Genomic DNA, 20,269 nt, shown 5'->3' on the forward strand with positions numbered 1-20,269 from the left:
GTTATGAATATTGTTTTATTATCTTATTACTCTGGATAATATATCACAAAACGTAATGTTATTGACATATTGAAGCACAGTTAGTTTCTCTTCCCTATGTTTAGCATGTAGCAACAATTCGATTTGAAAATAGTTTCAAAATGGTGCCACCCTGATCAAAATAAAAAAAGTACTGTACTTTACAGTATATTTCATTATCTGTTCTTATGCACGCCTGGTGATACTAAATCCAAATTGAACTCAGGCATTTGAAAGATAATATATGTATATATATAAATGTGCGAATTGGCTCTAATAAGGTAATTTATAAGCCTGCTATTCTATATTCTATAATAATATGTCAAATTGCATTGGTCCGGATGGGAGAATTCAGTACTGTATCTACAGAACCTTCTGTTTAATCATCTTCCCTTTATTCATTTCCTTAGCTTTTTTGTACACATGATCTCAAGAAGGTACTGAACAAGATCAGTGGCAGTTTATCATGTCTGGTCATTATTAGCATGGTGTTATTCACTGTCAAAGATGCAAAGAAAAATCATAATTCATATTATCCTTTGTTTCATCACAATTTAAGCAAGCCTAGTAATAGACACACTATTTCTGACACTGGGAAAACATTCACTGAGGTCCATAGATGTCCCTAGATACCAAGAACATGCAAATGGACTTGTAGAAGTGGAGCAATATTCCATTTACTTAGGTATGTATTGTAGGCGGATTTTCCGAAAATAGGGCTCCGGGCTTAAGAGATTAAAAGAAACAGGCCTGGCTCAGATATTCTGTCCTGCTACAGTCAACACTGAATGGTTATATTTGTGAGGACTATTAGTGGAGGACTATTATATTAGAGGACTATTAGACATCACAGTGGACTATAGAGATGGACAGAGAGACCTCACATTGAACTATACAGATGGACAGAGATACTTCATAGTGGAGTATACAGATGGACAGAGAGACCTCGTAGTGGACTATAGAGATGGACAGAGAGACCTCACATTGAACTATACAGATGGACAGAGATACTTCATAGTGGAGTATACAGATGGACAGAGAGACATTGTAGTGGACTATAGCGATGGACAGAGAGACCTCATAGTGGACTATACAGATGGACAGAGAGACATTGTAGTGGACTATAGCGATGGACAGAGAGACCTCATAGTGGACTATACAGATGGACAGAGAGACATTGTAGTGGACTATACAGATGGACAGAGAGACATTGTAGTGGACTATACAGATGGACAGAGAGATATTGTAGTGGACTATACAGATGGACAGAGAGATATTGTAGTGGACTATACAGATGGACAGAGAGACATTGTAGTGGACTATACAGATGGACAGAGATACCTTGTAGTGGACTATACAGATGGACAGAGAGACCTTGTAGTGGACTATACAGATGGACAGAGAGACCTTGTAGTGGACTATACAGATGGACAGAGACCTTGTAATGGACTATACAGATGGGCAGAGAGACCTTGTAGTGGACTATACAGACGGACAGAGAGACCGTGTAGTGGACTATACAGACAGCGGTCACAGCAGATCGTCAGTCTACACTGAATGGTTATATTTGTATATTTGACTATTTAGGATACTGTATGCTACACATATACTCCACACAACTAAGGCATAATAGTTACCATTGAAGCCCTGAATAGCTTGTCTGGGGCCACAGGGCTCTGGGTAGAGGGGGCGTTCTTCCTCCTGTAGCTGTAACCTTTTAGTTTTAATTGAATTAATTCACCTACAGTCTTTGGATCTGCCTAAATTAGACAGTGGACAAAATGGCAAAACACTTAATTTGTCAGTAGCAATGCATCTCTAGGCAGCTGCACCCAAAGGCTGCACTGATATGTTATTGTGATTTTACAGCAAGTGGCTTCATTAAATTCAAGAGAGATTAAATTGGACTCTGATGGAGACAATGTGTCAAAACATTAGTCCTTGTACCTCATAGTAAAGGGGTGCTGTTATCCACTTGATTTGCCAATTAAATTAAATGCACAAGGAATGTCCACTATCTCAGACAGAATGTGCAAAATATGCATTAAGCAAAACCATTAGTGGGGGTATTTAATAGCAGCTAAGAGATTGGGCACCCTGCCTCCCATTGTAAATGGTTTACCGGGATAGTTCTCTAGGTAGGAATACTTTAAGTTAAAATGCAAACGCTTCAACTTATTTGTCAGCTTAAACCCAGACACTGTCCAGCACACACTGCTTTACTGTCACCTAAACACACACTGCTTTACTGTCACCTAAACACACACTGTTCTACTGTCACCTAAACACACACTGCTTTACTGTCACCTAAACACACACTGTTCTACTGTCACCTAAACACACACTATTATACTGCCACCTAAACACACACTGCTTTACTGTCACCTAAACACACACTGCTTTACTGTCACCTAAACACACACTGCTTTACTGTCACCTAAACACACACTGCTTTACTGGCACCTAAACACACACTGTTCTACTGTCACCTAAACACACAATGATCTACTCTCACTAAACACACAATGTTCTACTGTCACCTAAACACACACTGTTCTACTGTCACCTAAACACAGTGATCTACTGTCACCTAAACACACTGTTCTACTGTCACCTAAACACACACTCTACTCTCACCTAAACACACACTGTTCTACTGTCACATAAACACACACTGATCTACTGTCACATAAACACACTGATCTACTGTCACTAAATACACACTGCTCTACTGTCACCTAAACACACACTATACTGTCACCTAAACACACACACTGTTCTACTGTCACCTACACACACAACGATCTACTGTCACCTAAACACACAATGATCTAATGTCACCTAAACACACACTGCTCTATTGTCACCTAAACGCACACTGTTCTACTGTCACCTAAACACACACTCTACTGTCACCTAAACACACACTGTTCTACTGTCACCTAAACACACCCTCTACTGTCACCTAAACACACACTATACTCTACTGTCACCTAAACACACACTGTTCTACTGTCACCTAAACACATACTCTACTGTCACCTAAACACACACTCTACTGTCACCTAAACACACACTCTATTGTCACCTAAACACACACTACTCTACTGTCACCTAAACACACACTGTTCCACTGTCACCTAAACACACACTCTACTGTCACCTAAACACACACTCTACTGTCACCTAAACACACACTCTCTACTGTCACCTAAACACACTTTCTACTGTCACCTAAACACACACTCTCTACTGTCACCTAAACACATGCTGCTCTATTGTCACCTAAACAGCTGACATGACTGCAAACGTCCCCGTTTCTGTACACAATGACAATACACTGCATTCAGTGTATGCCTAATACAAACACTTCAAGGTCGCAGCTATTTGGGATATTTTAGGTTTGCCTGGTCATAGTATATAATAGTATACTATAATATTCATTACTACTATGAATGGTGTAATACATTTCAGCAGTAAATGCCAGGCTTCAAAATGTAGGCATCATCACCGTTATGTCACTGATCAATAGCCAGGAGTTTCCATAATACACTACAATTTGTTCTCATTTCCTCAAGTTAACAAAGCACCACTGTAAGTGTAGCCTATTGTGTGACACTACTATACTAAAACACTTTGACGCCTTGTTTTGCTCTAGTCTGTTATTTAGTTCTCTTGTCACAATGTAGCATTTTCTTTAGCGTTGTATTCGGTAACAACAGCAGTAGAAACAAGAATGAATGTGGTAGGTCTGACTACCGCTTTATTAGGAAAACGCAACGTTGTTTAGTCTTACGCATCCCTTGTTCATTAGGGGTGACAGTAGCCCGGGAGTTAGAGCAGTCGTCTGGTAATCCAGGTTTCGATTCCCGCTCCTCCCAGGCAGCATATCAAAGTGTCCTTGAGCAAGACACTTAACCCCTAACTGTTCCCGATGTGCAGGTTGGCACCTTGCATGGCCGCCTCCACCGTCGGTGTGTGAATGTGTGAGTGAATGGGTCAAATGTGAGGAACAAATTGTAAAGCGTTTTGGATAAAAGCGCTATATAAATGCACCATTTATACTTTTGACCTTACTAAATAGATTCTCACTCTTCTTTACTCAACAGCTTTCTAAAACTGACATCATGTTAGCCTTTCACTAGTTAGCTAACGTTACCTGATGTTGGCATTAGCTAGTGAATTAAAGCAAGCTAACCTTAGCCTAGCCTACTTACCCTGGCACGGTGTCCATTCGATTTGGCAACAACATGTTTGTTCCTTTCCCACAACAAATGTTGTGGACTTTTCACAAAATTAAACAATTGTAAGCCTCCAAGCCATAAGCTCTGAATGCCTCCCTGGTGTACACAGGTCCACTCTGGACGCTGCGCATCAAGCTAAATCAGCTTCAAATCAGAGGGGGGATTGAGAGAGAGAGAGCGAGCAAGAGAGAGTGAGAGAGAGGGAATGGAGATAATGTCTCCTTGCTGTTACGTTTACTTCTGCAATAAACAAATATGCTAAGGCTGATGACCTTATTAAGACTCATTATCTGTGCATTCCCAATAATGTACTTGTTGAATAACGGGGGGGGGGGGTGGGGGGGCGGTATGTACGAGTACATGGGCTTGTACACAGGGGGTGATCCACAGGGGCGGGGCTAGGGGGTGGCTACTTGGGCTCAAGCCCCGAATGTTTTCTGAAAAGCCCCGAATCTATTTTCAAACAAAAAAAAACAATTTTTTTTTTTTTTTTTTTTTTTTTTTTTTTTTTTTGACAATTAATCATTGTTACATGAAAATATGTTTACACCAGATTTAGCAGAAGCTAATTTCCATCTGTAGTCTATCCAGCTGCTAACTGTATTTGAGTGAGTTAAGTCTTGGTGTTATGGTAAACTCAGACCTAAGCTTTAAATCACAATCAACAAGTTGACAAAAACATAATTCTTCCACCTTAGAAACATAGCTTTTGAGATCTCAGACCCATCCCCAGTGCTAACACAGGCTGCCGGCATGTCTTTATGAATGGAAATATCGAATAAAAGAAACAACGATGAAAACCCGACTATACTCTGGTTTTCGGGGGTCCTGGCGCTCAACGTTCGGCGAGTTAACCCTAGATCTTAGATCCTAATATGAAAAACAATGTGATTTAATGTTCTATGTCTTACCTTGACTTTGTATATTTTACTGCTATCTATTTTATGCTTTATGTCTGCACTTTATGCATTGCTCTTGATCTGCCAATGTTGTGCTCATTTTATGCCTGTCTTTTTGTACTGCTGTGAAGCACTTTGAGCTGCAATTCTTGTATGAAAGGTGCTATACAAACACAGTGTATTATTATTATTATTATTATTATTATTATTATTATTATTATTATTATTATTATTATTATTATTATTATTATTATTATTATTATTATTATTATTATTATTATTATTATTAGTAGTAGTAGTAGTAGTAGTAGTATTATTATTATTATTATTATTATTATTATTATTATTATTATTATTATTATTATTATTATTATTATTATTATTATTATTATTATTATTATTATTATTATTATTATTATTATTATTATTATTATTATTATTATTATTATAAATTATTATAGTTTGCTTCATTAATTAAAGGGTGTGAATTTAAGTGTTCTCTAGTGCCTTTTGTCTGCTTTAAGGTGGTGGTGTAAGTTAAAGGTTGTGGTGTCGAAGTAAAAAAAGTGTTGTAAAGTTTAAACCTTTTTAAATCTTAGACAAACGAAATACTTTGCTTTCATGAAATATTGTAAGCCGTCATTTGAGGCTTTATAAAAGCAGCACAATGAACACAAATCTGTCAGTGCCGAGTCCGACCTCATCTTAAATAACAAACAGCATTGCTTGTTGTAATTAACAAAGAGAGGCAGAGTTGATTTTGTAGCGATGTTCTATCTAAGGCTCCTTGTTCTAGTCATCCCCGGCAATATCAACTCTTCATAGACGTGTATACGCTGGTGTAACAGGTAGATGTGTACGTGCCAGTGTAGCTGATGTAGACAGATCAGCTACATAAGGATCCTGTTCTAACAGTGTCAGGTTTCTTGTGCTTTAATAGTGTCATGTACTGTATGTCTCTTGTCCCTTGATCTGTCTTGGAAGTGCAGCTGTTGGCCGCATTCATGCCTTAAATTGCCCTGTGCGGGACTAATAAAAGCTTCATAGGGGCACGTAGGAAAGGTGACACAGAAGAGGCGCTGAGTGGAGTGTGCTTTTGTTGACCAGCTACACCATTTGTGTGGGGGACGCTTTGTTGTAGCAGAACACCGGCTACAACAACCACACAGCATGATCTCCAGTATCCAATTGATTTTATGCAACATTTTTACATAATCTTTTCCAGCATAAGGTTAAAACAAAGACCAAAGGTTTATTTTGGTCCTTCACCAACAACAATGAGTTCCTCGTTGCTAGGGTACCTTACCAGATCCTAATTGCACCCTTAACTGAGAGAGTTTAGCGCGAGGTATCTGCTCCGTCTTTGCGAGCCATTCATGCTCCTGATTTGTTCCAGCGCAGTTTGCTCACTGAGCAGTTTGCACCTGACAGCGCTGTTGGCAGATATCAGGAAGGGGGAAATAAACCCGAAATGAGGCATAGACATAACATTATTTTCCACCATTAGTATTCTGTTTATTTCGTATTGTATTTCGTTTACTTCGTAATGTATAGAGCTTGCCTAATTTGTATTTTCATGACTCATTGCATCCTTTGTTTTTGTCACTATCTTTCGTCATTGCATCTGTCTGTCATGTCCTCCTGTATAATTCCTATATAATGTTTTACTTATAATTGTACTATATTCTATTGTGCTATATTTAATTTTATTTTACCTCTTTATTTACAGTTTGATTTAGATTTTTTAATTAGATTTCATAGTTATATTATATTGTGCTTAACTTAGTTCATATTATTTCATTTTATTTTACTCCACCTCTTTATTGTATTATCTGTCTGTTAATGACTTTTGGTTGTTTTCGGTGCGACATTAGCGGACAAAGCAAATTCCTTGTATGCGAAAACTCCTTGGCAATAAAGACCTTTCTGATTCTGGTTCTGATTCAGTTCTCCATCACCGCAAGTCCGCCCCTCAATTAATATCACCGCGGGAGGGGGGGGGGCATAATCCCATGGGACAATGCATTGGGAACTTGTGTCCCACGAGGAGACCTACCTCCGTGAATATTATTACGGGCGCGCGTGTGGGAGCTTGCGCAAAATCACCCATATCTTTCCACATCGTGCGCAGCACTTTCCACATCGTGCGCAGCACTTTCCACTTTTAACCTAGGCATTGTCCAACTAACACCTCTCCCGAAGGCTAACCAGTCATGTTCGCTTCCATTCATTGTGCTAAGCTAGGCTAACATGCAGCCAGATAGCTTTATACTGAACGCACAGAGAGGAAACTGGTATCTATCTTCTTGTATCTCTCTGGAGAAGACGATAAGCTAATTTCCCAAAATGTTGGCGTGTTCCTTTAAACGGCAGCAATAGATGCGTGGGCTTATCTCCCACTGTGGCGCCGTTCCAACTCATGAATGCCACCATTACATTTTTTTTTAAAGGATAGAAAATCCCAGACGAACACATTTCGAGACCAAATGCACGCTTGAGCGTAAAACCTAAGAAACCACAAACCCATATCAAGTGAAACGTGAAATGATTAAAACATCTGTGCAGATGTATGTGCATAATGGGAATACATTACCGCTTCGGCATAGACACTGTATAATGCGTCCAGACAATGGAAATCTACCATCCCAGTGCTCACATGACAGACGGATCATCTTAATGATCGCTCAGTGCACAGAAAGAAAGGTCTACTGCTGATGCATCTGCTTGTTGTTTGTAGGGTGAATATGCAGCATTGAGGAGTAGTTAACTACTGTACATGTAGTTTAAATTACTTGTTTAACTATATGCAGTTCAATTGCTAGTTTAACTATATGTAGTGCAATTACTAGTTTACATACATGTAGTTAAATTACTAGTTTAACTACATGCAGTTCAATTACTAGTTTTAACTACACATAGTTAAATTACAAGTTTAACTACATTTTGCATAGTTGGGTGGTAGTTTACCTTGTATTCTTTAATCGCAAGATCAGGAGATAAACCGTGTGTAGCATCAGGTTAGTGGTAGTTTAACTACATTTAAATCTCAGTAGCTTTTTCAGTAGTCTACTACTTTGGTTCATGTAGTTTAGGCAGTCAATTACAAACTACATATTTCTCTATACATTTAGCATTTTTCTGATTCCACCCAGAAAACTGCTCCCTGTCCCTTCCTTCAAACACACCCATGGGTCTGCCTGAGTGAGGAAATGACCCGCCCTGGTCCCTAAATCAAACACATCCATACTTCACTGTGTTAGTGCAGGTGTTATTCCGTGTAACTATGTGAGATTCCAGACAGAGATTGTAAAAACTCTTCGTAATGTAGTTTGTATGTAGTTTTGTTTACACTAAAAACATTTATTTTTAAGTAGTTGAGATGTCATTTAACTATTTAAACTAGTAGTTTCACCAACACTGCACATATGAAGGTATATCATCATGGATCCATGCTAAAGGTATGGATTTTTACTATACCGTGGTCCACAATATAATCATGGGAAAAATTATATATTTAAGTTTAAGTTAATCGCAACATGTGTTCCTTGTGAAGTATTTAAAAGAGCATTTTGAATAAAACACCTCCATGGCAATTATAAAGAAGAAAATAAATGTCATATCACATTGTAATGAGGACTGGAAATGTTAGTGGAAAACAAATCAAAAATCTAAACTAAGACAAAAGTGATATGGCATGTCGCCCAGCAGTGTTTGTTTGTTTGTTTGTTTGTTTGATTGTTTCTGGGTGCCATTCAAAGATTCAATCAAAAAGAGCTTACGCAGATTCTCCCAGTCTGCCTCCTTGTTTGCGAACCTCTTCTGGCCCTATGAGTATAGACATGTTCAAAGTAGACTGGGAGTTGTTACCGTCTGGGCAGTATTCCACCACAGCACCCATCTGATGATATCTTACCCAGTCCACGTGTCAACCATCCAATCAATCAGTCAATAATGTAGGGTAAGTAAGTAAGTAAATCAATCAACCAACCAACCAACCAACCAACCAACCAACCAATCAACCAACCAACCAACCAACCAACCAACCAACCAACCAACCAACCAACCAACCAACCAACCAACCAACCAACCAACCAACCAACCAATCAAGCAATCAATCAATAAACAACCAATCAATCAATAAATCAGTCAGTCAGTCAACAAATCAATCAATCAATCAACCTGCCAGCCAGCCACCCAGCCAACCAACCAGCTAACCGGCCAGCCAGCCATCCAACCAACCAGCCAGCCAGCCAGCCAGCCAGCCAGCCAGCCAGCTACCCAGCCAGCCAATCAACCAGCCAGCCAATCAACCAGCCAGCCAGACAGCGAGCCAGCCAACCAACCAACCAGCCAGCCAGCCAACCAACCAACCAACCAGCAGGTCAGCCAATCAACCAATCACCAAACCAGCAAAACTATGAATGAATCAATCAATGTTTTCTTTTCACCAAACAAAATGATGTCAGAATGCCGGGGGCTCACCTAAGACTCCGAGGCGGTAGTTGATGGTGATGACGATGACGTTGCCGTAGCTGGCTAGGATGCTGCCGTCCATCATGTTCCCCGTGCCCTCCATGTAAGAGCCTCCGTGGATGTACACCATGACCGGCTTCAGGCCGTTCTCATCATGGATGTCTGGAGAGAGAGAGAAGGAGGGAAGCAGGAAGAGAAGCTCAGGGTAGCCGCTAGTACTCTCACATGACATAAAACTAGAGGTGGGCATAGATAATTTTTTTTAATCTAGATTAATCTATCTGCAATCCTGGAGTTAATCTAGATTAATCATTTGAAATCTGCCGAAGACATTCAAAATATGTGCGTTCTACGCAAGTGTTGTGCTAGTTACTGAAAAATAGTAACTCAGTTACTTTACTAGTTACCCAAATACAACATGAGGCCTTTATGTGGCCGCACCCACCCTCTGGAACTCACTCCCTCCAAACATCCGTAGTGCTACATCCCTGCACTCTTTCAAATCCCAACTCAAAACCCACCTTTTCACCAAATTTGTAAATGACTCTGCCTGATTTCCCCTTTTTTCTTTCGTTTTCTTTCTTTCTTTCCTTTTGATTAATATTTTGTTGTTACGTTGTTCCCTTTCCCCCTCCCTTAGCTGTTAAGCGCCTTGGGTCTCCTGAAAGGCGCTATATAAATTTAAGATATTATTATTATTAACACTTTAACTGCCGAAAACGCCGGAACTCGTCATTCCCCGCCATGCTCAAGTTGCCGCGGACGCCGTAACTCGTCTTTGATATCAATATTTAAAAAATCTGTGATCGGAATCATATTTCCCCTCTGCAGCCTTGACACACAGTTCTGATCTCCTCTCAATCCTCTAGCGGTTCAAGAGCGCCATCTGGTGGCCGATCGGCAGATCGAAACCGGATGTCAACCTTTAACCCGGTAGGACTCACTCCATATGTGGTCCGGGCACTCGCTAATGTTAGAGAGACTCAGTCTTCACACAGTGGACATCGATCGGTGGAAATAACTCGAAAAAACAACATGATTTGGACGTATATACTATTATACAACCTGGAAATAGATCGGGTATTTCGACATCCCATAATGGAAAACTGTCTACTCCACGCTGATCGCCCAATGGCCCGAGGAGACTGGGGTGAATTTTAGCGTGTAGTATTACCGTGTTCGATATAAACTGCTATGATGAACATATGACCCACATTAGATGAATGGTATAACGTTGCCCACGGAATTATAAACGCCCCCTCGCCCATCCGGTCAACATCAGATGACGTATAGTAACTTCCAGAACCACATCCAGTTGAAATTTATTATCTGGCACAGATCGCTATCAAACTGTATTTCATCATCAATATAATGCATGTGGGGCTATAAATCACGTTCTGGAGAAAGCTGGAGAAAGAGATGAAAACATACTTATACTTTAGACCATATTTTAGTATGAATATGTGAATGAAAAAGTTTAACGTTCATACACCCTGAACAATACATATAGGACATTGAATGGGCCCTAATAATGGCAATCTAGCAATAGAATTTAAAAAGTTATAGCCCTGAAAGAAGGGGAACTTCTCCATAGACAAATAGAGCTGGCAAGGGATGGTATATCATGAATTTAACCTCGGCAGTTAAAGTGTTAAGAGGATAACATTAAATCAAAGACGGCAATGAAGGACCCACAGAGAGAGAGAGAGAGAGAGAGAGAGAGAGAGAGAGAGAGAGAGAGAGAGAGAGAGAGAGAGAGAGAGAGAGAGAGAGAGAGAGAGAGAGAGAGAGAGAGAGAGAGAGAGCGCGCTTAGGTTCTAGGTTGAAAATAAGCAGTGGCGAAACCTCATGGAAGCCAACGGAAGCCAGGCCTCCCTATATGAAAATATGAATTAACAACGTGTCTCCGCACACACAGAGTAATTCGACCAAGTATACATCAGCTAATGTAATTGGCTCCCAGACCCAATTTTGAGAATAGATTAACGGCGGCAATTCTGTTATCGCGTGATAATAGTCTGCCGTTAACTTAGCCCGGTAAATGCGTTAGCGGCCCGGCCTTACATAAAACACAACACTACACTACTGTAGCAGCAAGAGAAGCTCAGGGTAGCCACTAGTACGCTCACATGACATAAAACACAACATCACTGTAGCAGGAAAATAAGCTCAGGGTAGCTGCTAGTACTCTCAAACCACATAAAACATAACACTACTATAGCAGGAAGAGAAGCTCAGGGTAACCGCTAGTACTCTAAGTCAAGACATACACAGCTTTAAAGGGTACCCAAGTATATTTTCTGACAGTATACTTTGTAGAGACATATATCAAAGGAAACGTGAAATGATTAAAATATCAAGATGTATGCGCATATTATGGGAATACATTACCGCTTCAGCATAGATATTATGTCCAGACAATGGAAATCAACCATCCCAGTGCTCACATGACAGACGGACCAACTTAATTATCTCTCAGTGCACAGAAAGAAAGGTCTACTGCTTATGCATCTGCTTGTTGTTTGTAGGGTGAATATGCAGCATTAGGGAGTATAGTTAACTACATGTACAGTAGTTCAATTACTAGTTTAACTACATTTAGCAGAAGTTGGGTCGTAGTTTAACTTGGAATGCAGCTGGATTTAGTATACGTTTTATGTATTCAGAAAGTATACTCAAATTTAAACCACTTAAGTAGTACTTAGTGTGGTAAAGTTGAACTTAAGATGTGCTTAAATATATAGAAATTATACTTATACTTAATTATACTTATTATATACTTGCTTACCAAAACAGTACACTTCTAATATGTTTACTAAAGTACAACTTAAGCTCAGTGAACATCTCCATTTTACTTTGTTTAAGTGTGGTGTACTTAGATTACACTTACAGTATATTAATGACTATCATACTAAACATGGAATTAGTAAACGAAAGCACAAAGTACCAAAAATGCATTACAAGTATACTCTCAGAAAAGTATATAACAAAATAACAAATTCATAAATGTTTGACTTAGGTATGTTCAAAACAAAATAGTTGATGCCTCGCCCTATTTCCTGATCATCAATGACCAGCACAATCCATGCTGTGCTTCATACTGGACACTCAGCCCCTCCTTAGTTAGAGACACAACTAATGTAAAGTTAATGGGGCCAGTGTAAAAAGCACTTAAATGTTCAAGATTCAAGAGATTTATTAGTCACATACATACACAAGACATGTAGTGAAAGGTGGCCATGCCCGCCTTGATTGTGCAAAGAAATACAAATAATAATAGAATAAAATATAATAGATAATAGATAGACATGATAAAAGGTACTAAGATAAAATACTATACAATGCTAAGCTTACGAAATGTACTGGAAAACGAAAATTTATTTGGTTTGAGTGCACTGTGGAGAAGCTTTCAGCAGTCATTTCAGGGCTTGTAGACTGAAGAGTGGCCCCATTACTTTACATTAGTGTTGTGGCTAACTAGCCAGAGCCGTAGGTTCAAACGAGATCTGTCATTAAGTCAATTCAAATTTATTTGTATAGCCACAATATCACAATATACTAGGGATGGGTGTGAGTAATCAATTACACGAGTACAATAAAAAAAATGAAACCCCACTGTTGTTGGTTTTACTAAATCCTCTTTTACTGGATTTACGCAACAAATGCAAGTTTCCAAGTGTAATTGAGTCAGTTGTGTTATTTTAACGAAACAATGGGTTGGCTATTTTACTCAATGGCTGTACGTTGAGTCCATGCAAAATTCTTGAGTAAAATGCAGTAGATTGTCACTCTATTGACACCGTACCCCAGCTCCCAATCTCCCAATTTATATTGGAGCAGCATGGTCACGCGGCGCCTACTATGCCCACAATTTCTAAATCTGACGGCAGTTAACGGTGACATTTTTCTCTCTGCACTATAGTATCTGCAAGTAGCAAGAGCAATATTTTTCTTCACTTGGATGCCTGGATCAAATGCCAGGTAAAATTATTATTATTATTTGTTAATTTATTAAACGGCAATGTGTGTAACTGATTTGCAACATTACAGCTAGCCACAGAGCCATCTATCATGCAGGCTGATGTTAGCATGTTAGCTGCTATGTTAGCAGGCACGCTATTAAATAAACGTTTTACAGTTTTATGGACAATAACTTAGTAAGAACAGGTACGTCGGTGCAACACGAGTATTCAATTATCAATAGTATTGCTACCAGGGACAGTGCACATTAATCAACATGTCGGTTTTCACATCCATGTAAATCAGCCAGTGTTAGCCAGAAGCAAATTTTCATCTGTAGGCCCGAGCAGGTTGTTAAAAGTAGTGATATAACTATCCATACAAAAACTGACGTATTAAGAACATACAAGACAAGTAGACATAGTACAGGAGACGGAACAATTCTATGTTACATGTTGGCAGACTTTGCCGGAACACTTTAATTTTTTTTACTCTAAATAGTCACGTAAATTTGGCGCGATGTGTGTTAACTCTGTAGGTTAACTGTTTTACTAGCGGTAAATGGACATAACAAGTTAATTTGACGCACTGTTCGGTTCAACAAGTGTTTATCTGAACTAAGCATTGTACTGGGTTGACTAATGTTAATGAATGCCCAACAATTCGCCTCTATATTGTGGATTGTCTCTTAATGCGGAACCAAACTGTCAAGCGCTTGTTTCCGCCCAGACACTTTTCACTGTCGCTCGTGCTAACAGGTAGCACACTATGCTAGATTTGTAAAAGACGTGTGCTGGTGTAGCTGGTACAACGCTGTACCTGCCAAACACTTCGACCATGCCTTGAGTGGGAGTCGAACCCCGGGCGTCCGCACCGGGGCCAGCAACACAGACCGCTGTGCCAAGAAAGGATATCCTCACTAAGCGCTCAGTCTGGATGCCTCAGGGGAGTGAGTTTTACTTCTATGTACCGTAGTCACACTATCGCGGTACATATCCGTTACATTGACGCTCCATCACCGTAATGTTAGGTATGTGAATGGAAACGTGTGGAACTAGATAGCCTACCTGTAGATAGTGCGTTTGTAATAGTTTCTAATTGTAACACTACTCATAATGCATGAGTTGTTGTGCCCTATATCATCTTAGTAACTGTATTATTTATTTGCCATCAGATGCAGGCTGTACGTGTTAAACACCTAGACCGGCAGAAGTTCATCTGTTTTGAGGGGCAACTGACCTTCACAATATTTGTTGGAGTGTGGTGAGTGAAACATTTTACACAGCATGCCATTGGTTCTCAAAGTGGGGTCCGGGGAGGTTCCAGGGGCCCCCCAGCTAAATGATGGATAGTTAGGAACCAAATGGACCCTTATGGGTCTGTTACTCTGACCGTGTACAAATGGACCCCAACGTCCATTTTTACACTGTCAATAGTTAAATTAACATTGATTTTACAATATAAATTGGATATACATTTCTCCTAACCTCAACAAGTTCAGCACCACAGACGTCAGACCTGTTGATGTTGATTTTAGCAATTCTTCAGAGAAGGGCATGTGTTAAGTTTTAATTAAGGAGAGAAATAAACACATTTACACATGCTCATTTATGTTTTTACTTTTAAAAGTTGTAACCTTTATTTATACAGGTACCTCTTCTGTATTAGAAAATCCAGCTTTAAAAAATATATCTTTGTATATTTTCAATGTAATGTAAATTATAAAACAGTACCCTCACAAAGATACTAATTTAAAAGTGCACTATGCTGTTTCGAATTTGTTTACATTTGCATAACTTGCAATTAGTGTACAAAACTAATGTATTACACCCATAATCCTTAGAATGATTGTATCATAAGCATCTTCGGGAGCTGAAGCTACCATATGTTCTCAGTTACCCCCACACACTGTGCATTGAGGTTGATGACAAGAAGCTTACATTTTCGGATCATAAAGCAGCCAAAGTGGAGTTTATGTTGTCCAGGAAATCACCCGAGAGCTCCCCTATGGTGGGCTAAGGACGTTAGCGCTAGTTATCGATGAGTCCATACGAATCCTGAAGGGGTCTCCCATGTCTTCGTAACGTTATTATATCCACCATGACTTTATCTTACAAAGTATCATATTACCATCATCTGAATTGACTAACGTTACTGTGTTTTTGGCTGCTGGAAGCTACCGGCACGGTCTGCCTGAAAGTGTGTTGTTGTTTACTGCCATAAAGCGAATGGTACTGTAGTAAAGGTCGTAATGAAGGTATGGTGGCTGTAAGTGGGAATACTCTTCTTCGCATTGTGTTTTATTTTCCCTAAACCAAACCTTGAGTCCTTGATGTCTTGGTTTTCTTTCTTTTATACTAAATAATTATTACGACCTGAGTTTCTTTATAGCTACTTTAGTTTATCTACTTCTATTATATTTGGCTACATTGTTTATTAAATATTTCAATCAGCTCTGAGTGAGTAGTGTGGCTTGTTCACCAAATCCCTGGGCTCATGGGGTCAGGGAGCTATAGGCTAGTCTTAAGTTTTAAATTTTTTACATTTGTTTGTTTTTTTTGTTGCTTTTTCTCTTTTCTTTTGTATGTATGTCTGTGTATTTTGTTTGTTTGTCTTGTATTTACACATACGTACAAGTGTAATTATGTCTCTCATCTCTTTTCTACAATGGTCGGTTGCTTTTACATACTGGTGTGGTCTTTATAAACTTGATGTTATATGATGGATGGTGTTAAAGGTCTAAAAATAGTTCATCAGAATATCAGAAGTCTGTTACCCAAAATGGATTTACTTAACACATTGACTGCCATGCTTCTATCCATCAATGTATGATCACTGCCACCAGTCTAAGCCTATGGATATGTTCACCTTCTTTGCAGGGCTATAACTTTTTAAATTGTATTGCTAAATTGACATTACTATGGCCCATTCAACATCGATTATCTATCGTTCAGGATGTAGGAACGTTATACTTTTTCATTCATAGATTCTTCCAAAAATACCGTCTAGAATATAAGTATGTTTTTATCGTTTTCTGCAGTAATTCCTTGAACATGAGTTATAGGCATAAACGCATATATAGATTATCAACTGCCGTTTGTTGCCGATACACGCTATATAAGAAATTTCAACTGCACATGATCCCTAAACGTTATGACTCATCATGCGCGGATGAGCGGGGGGGGGGGGGGGGGGGGGGTCGTTTATAATTCCGTGATCGTCAGTAAATGCTTTATGTAGTATGGGTTAATTTATTGATCAGATGGTTTGTAAATAAAGAAATGTACAATCGCCTTGAAAATAACGTTACTGTCCTCTTACCGTTCGCCGATGAGACTGGAGGAAAAAGATCCCACTTATTTGACGTCGATCGACTAGATCCATTTCCGGTTTGTATGGCGCAATAAACGCCCAAATCATATCGATTATTGAGTTATGGCAGCGATCCATATACACGGATGTGTGTCTAGAGTCCCGCAACAATATGTGACTGCCGGACGGATTTCCCAGATGCACCGAGATCACCAGATCCATTTCCGGTTGTAACTCGCCCGATCATCCACCAGGCGGCGGTATTGACACGTTGCACTGTTGTGCAGAGTCCCACTGTCTCAGCAGAGGCTGGGTGGCGGAATTATGAATACCATGGCGAAAAAATTAAATATGATCTCAATAACGTCGTACGCCGTGGCTTGGCAGAATTCGCATGACCAGCAAACCCGTCGTACAACATGATTGGCGGTCAATGTGTTAAGGCATGGGTTTTTCAACACAAGCCAAGCATAATTACATTATCCGAGACCTGGCTTAACGATAAAATAACAAATGAACAAATTAAACTAAAAAATGATGTCCTGTATACCTAGATCCCTTAAGAAATGTGGTGGAGTTGCCACTTATGGCTTATCTAGTGTTCCACCTACACTACATCCATGCTTAGAGGACAGTCAGTGGACATATGGAATGTGAGATGAGACCATAACACACCAAAAGAAAGGACAATAACCGCCAGCAGCTACGGCAACATGGTGATAATTGTTATCCGGAGCGACGCGGGACCTGCTGCATAATCTGCTAAGGTTTGGGGCTCCTTCTTGACATTTTAATGATGGCGAATGTAATGTAATGCACTTACAGTATCAATGTCAACACGACGAGAGAATCAGATTGACCTTTTTGATTGTCTCACCTCGCAGAGAAATCAATTTGCTCGTGATTTGCGTTCCCCTGATGGACCAGCGAACCGGGCGGCGACGCCTTGGGCTGTTTCCACGGAGCCGGAATGTCTCCGCTCGTACTTGAGACGGGGAACGTGTGTCTGAGGAGGCCTAGAGGTAACATTTTCTAGGAAACCAGAAACTACTTTTACTCAAGTGCTGTTCTTAAGTACAATTTTGAGGTGCTTGTACTTTACTTTTAGGGAACTTTGTACATTTTACTCCACTACATCTATCTTAAAACATCAGGTAAGATGTTTTGCTTTGAAGAAAAACATGGCAAAAAGATATGACGATAATGTACTTTTAAACTTGAAGCCCTGCCAACTTCAAGAGGATGTAATCAGAGCAGAATAATTGGACCACATACCACTTCAACATGACCTTTAATCAGAGCAGAATAACTGGACCACATCCCACTTTCACATAACCACTAGAGGTCAATGGTTCGAGGATTTAACGCTTCCAAGCACTGGAATACACAAACATCATGTAGAATGTGTACTTCAACGTTTGATACTTAAGTACATCCAATAACTTAATACTCTTCTACCTTTTCTTAAATAGAATTCTGAAAGGAGGAATTTTACTTTTACCAGAGTACCATTTTATCTGGGTATTTCTAAGTAAAGGAACTGTGTACTTCTTCCACCACTGCACGTAGGCCTAGAGGTGGTTCTCAACCTGGGGTCTCCCCCCCGCCCATTCCTCGATGGGGGTTCCAGGGGGTGCCCATGACAAATGGGGAATAGTCTAATTTCATGCACTAGAAGTTAAGCCCGATGAGGATATATATATATATATATATATATATATATATATATATATATATATATATATTGTGGCAGATATCACCCCCCCTCTCATGGATATGTGAAGGATGGGAGATATTATTGCCACGGAAGGAGTAGTAACAATTAGGTAGCTGATTAGTACTGATAGAACACACCTGTGCATCATTAGTTCACCCACATCTCACATGCACACACCCCCGACACACACACACACTACAAGACACTAGGTTAGTCAGGAGTAAGTTGAGTGGAGGTGAGATTGGAGTTGTGACATAGAGAGAGAGTGATTGAGATATTCAGAGTTTTGTGAGGTGAGAGGTAGTGAGAGGAGAGGTGAAGGCGAGAAGGTGTTCATTGTGTACTGGACCCTGGACTGGCTGAGAAACCCCCTTGTGTACTGACCCTGGACCGGACGACTACCCTGAGTATAGAACAATCCCTTTTTCTGCCGGCGAGCCTGTTTTGTGTTTTTGACCATCGGACTGTATTACGACCATTCTCTTGCCTATCAAACTGGATTCTGCCTTTATTCAATAAATATTCGTATTGATTGATATTGCTCTTGTGTGGACATTCGAATTTGTTTGTATTTGAACCGTGGCGAGTCTGAACCCCACCATATATATATATATATATATATATATATATATATATATATAAGAATGACTACTATTCTGATTACTCTCTCCTTTCGTATCTCCCCACCCAGTGGCTCAGGAGGTAGAGTGGTCGTCTGGTAATCAGATGGTTCCCGGTTCGATTCTGGCTCATCCCGGCAGCGCGTCCAAAGTGTCCCGCTCCCGATGAGCGGGTCGGCACCTCCGCCGTCGGTGTGTGAATGTGCGAGTGAATGGACGAATGTGAGGCATAAGTTGTAAGGCGCTTTGGATAAAAGCACTATAATGCAGTCCATTTACCATTTACCTACAGTATTATAGAGTTATGGGGCGACAGTGGCTCAGGAGGTAGAGTCGTCTGGTAATCCAGAGGTTCCCAGTTCGATTCCCGCTCATCCCGGGCAGTGTGTCGAAGTGTCCTTGAGCAAGACACTTAACCCCTAATTTCTCCCAATGTGCAGGTTGGCACCTTGCATGCCTCTGCCATCGGTGTGTGCATGTGTGAGTGAATGGCTAAAATGTGAGGAACCAATTGTAAAGTGCTTTGGATAAAAGCACTATATAAATGCAGCCATTTATAAGGAATTATGGACTTAATCATATTTAACGTCTCAGATGGAGACAGAATCTAATGAGTATCAGTCTGGGGGTCCTTGACATGAAACAGTTTGAGAACCACTGCTATAATCCATACATATGTTGCATTATAACAAATTAATGAACAAATGAATGATTGAACGAATGGCTGCATTTCTACAGAACGTTTCTAGTACTTTACAGTCGATGGAATGATTACCTACGTTTCTGTCAAACCCCTAAACACTGGCTGTGGTGTCGCCGCGCTCAGAGCACCACAGGACCTGTCACTCAGAGCACCACACACTGCAGTGAGATGCATAGGACCTGTCACTCAGAGCACCACACACCACAGTGAGATGCATAGGACCTGTCACTCAGAGCACCACACACTGCAGTGAGATGCATAGGACCTGTCACTCAGAGCACCACACACTACAGTGAGATGCATAGGACCTGTCAGTCAGAGCA

The 20,269-nt window shown here is 40.1% G+C and overlaps 1 protein-coding gene across 2 annotated transcripts in view; it reads right to left on the reverse strand.

Annotated features, from left to right (window-relative positions):
- nlgn4xa (neuroligin 4 X-linked a) overlaps positions 1-20,269 on the reverse strand; it is a gene marked incomplete at its 3' end in the record, with an annotated part of 239,292 nt that overhangs the window by 126,586 nt on the left and 92,437 nt on the right. For both annotated transcript variants that reach the window (XM_084335479.1, XM_084335478.1), the window contains one exon: positions 9,644-9,796. In XM_084335479.1, the coding sequence (XP_084191605.1) occupies positions 9,644-9,796 (153 nt within the window). The remainder of the gene's footprint in view (positions 1-9,643; positions 9,797-20,269) is intronic.

Source organism: Notolepis coatsorum (assembly GCF_963971535.1).
Source record: "Notolepis coatsorum genome assembly, chromosome: 1".
NCBI classification, from domain to species: domain Eukaryota; kingdom Metazoa; phylum Chordata; class Actinopteri; order Aulopiformes; family Paralepididae; genus Notolepis; species Notolepis coatsorum.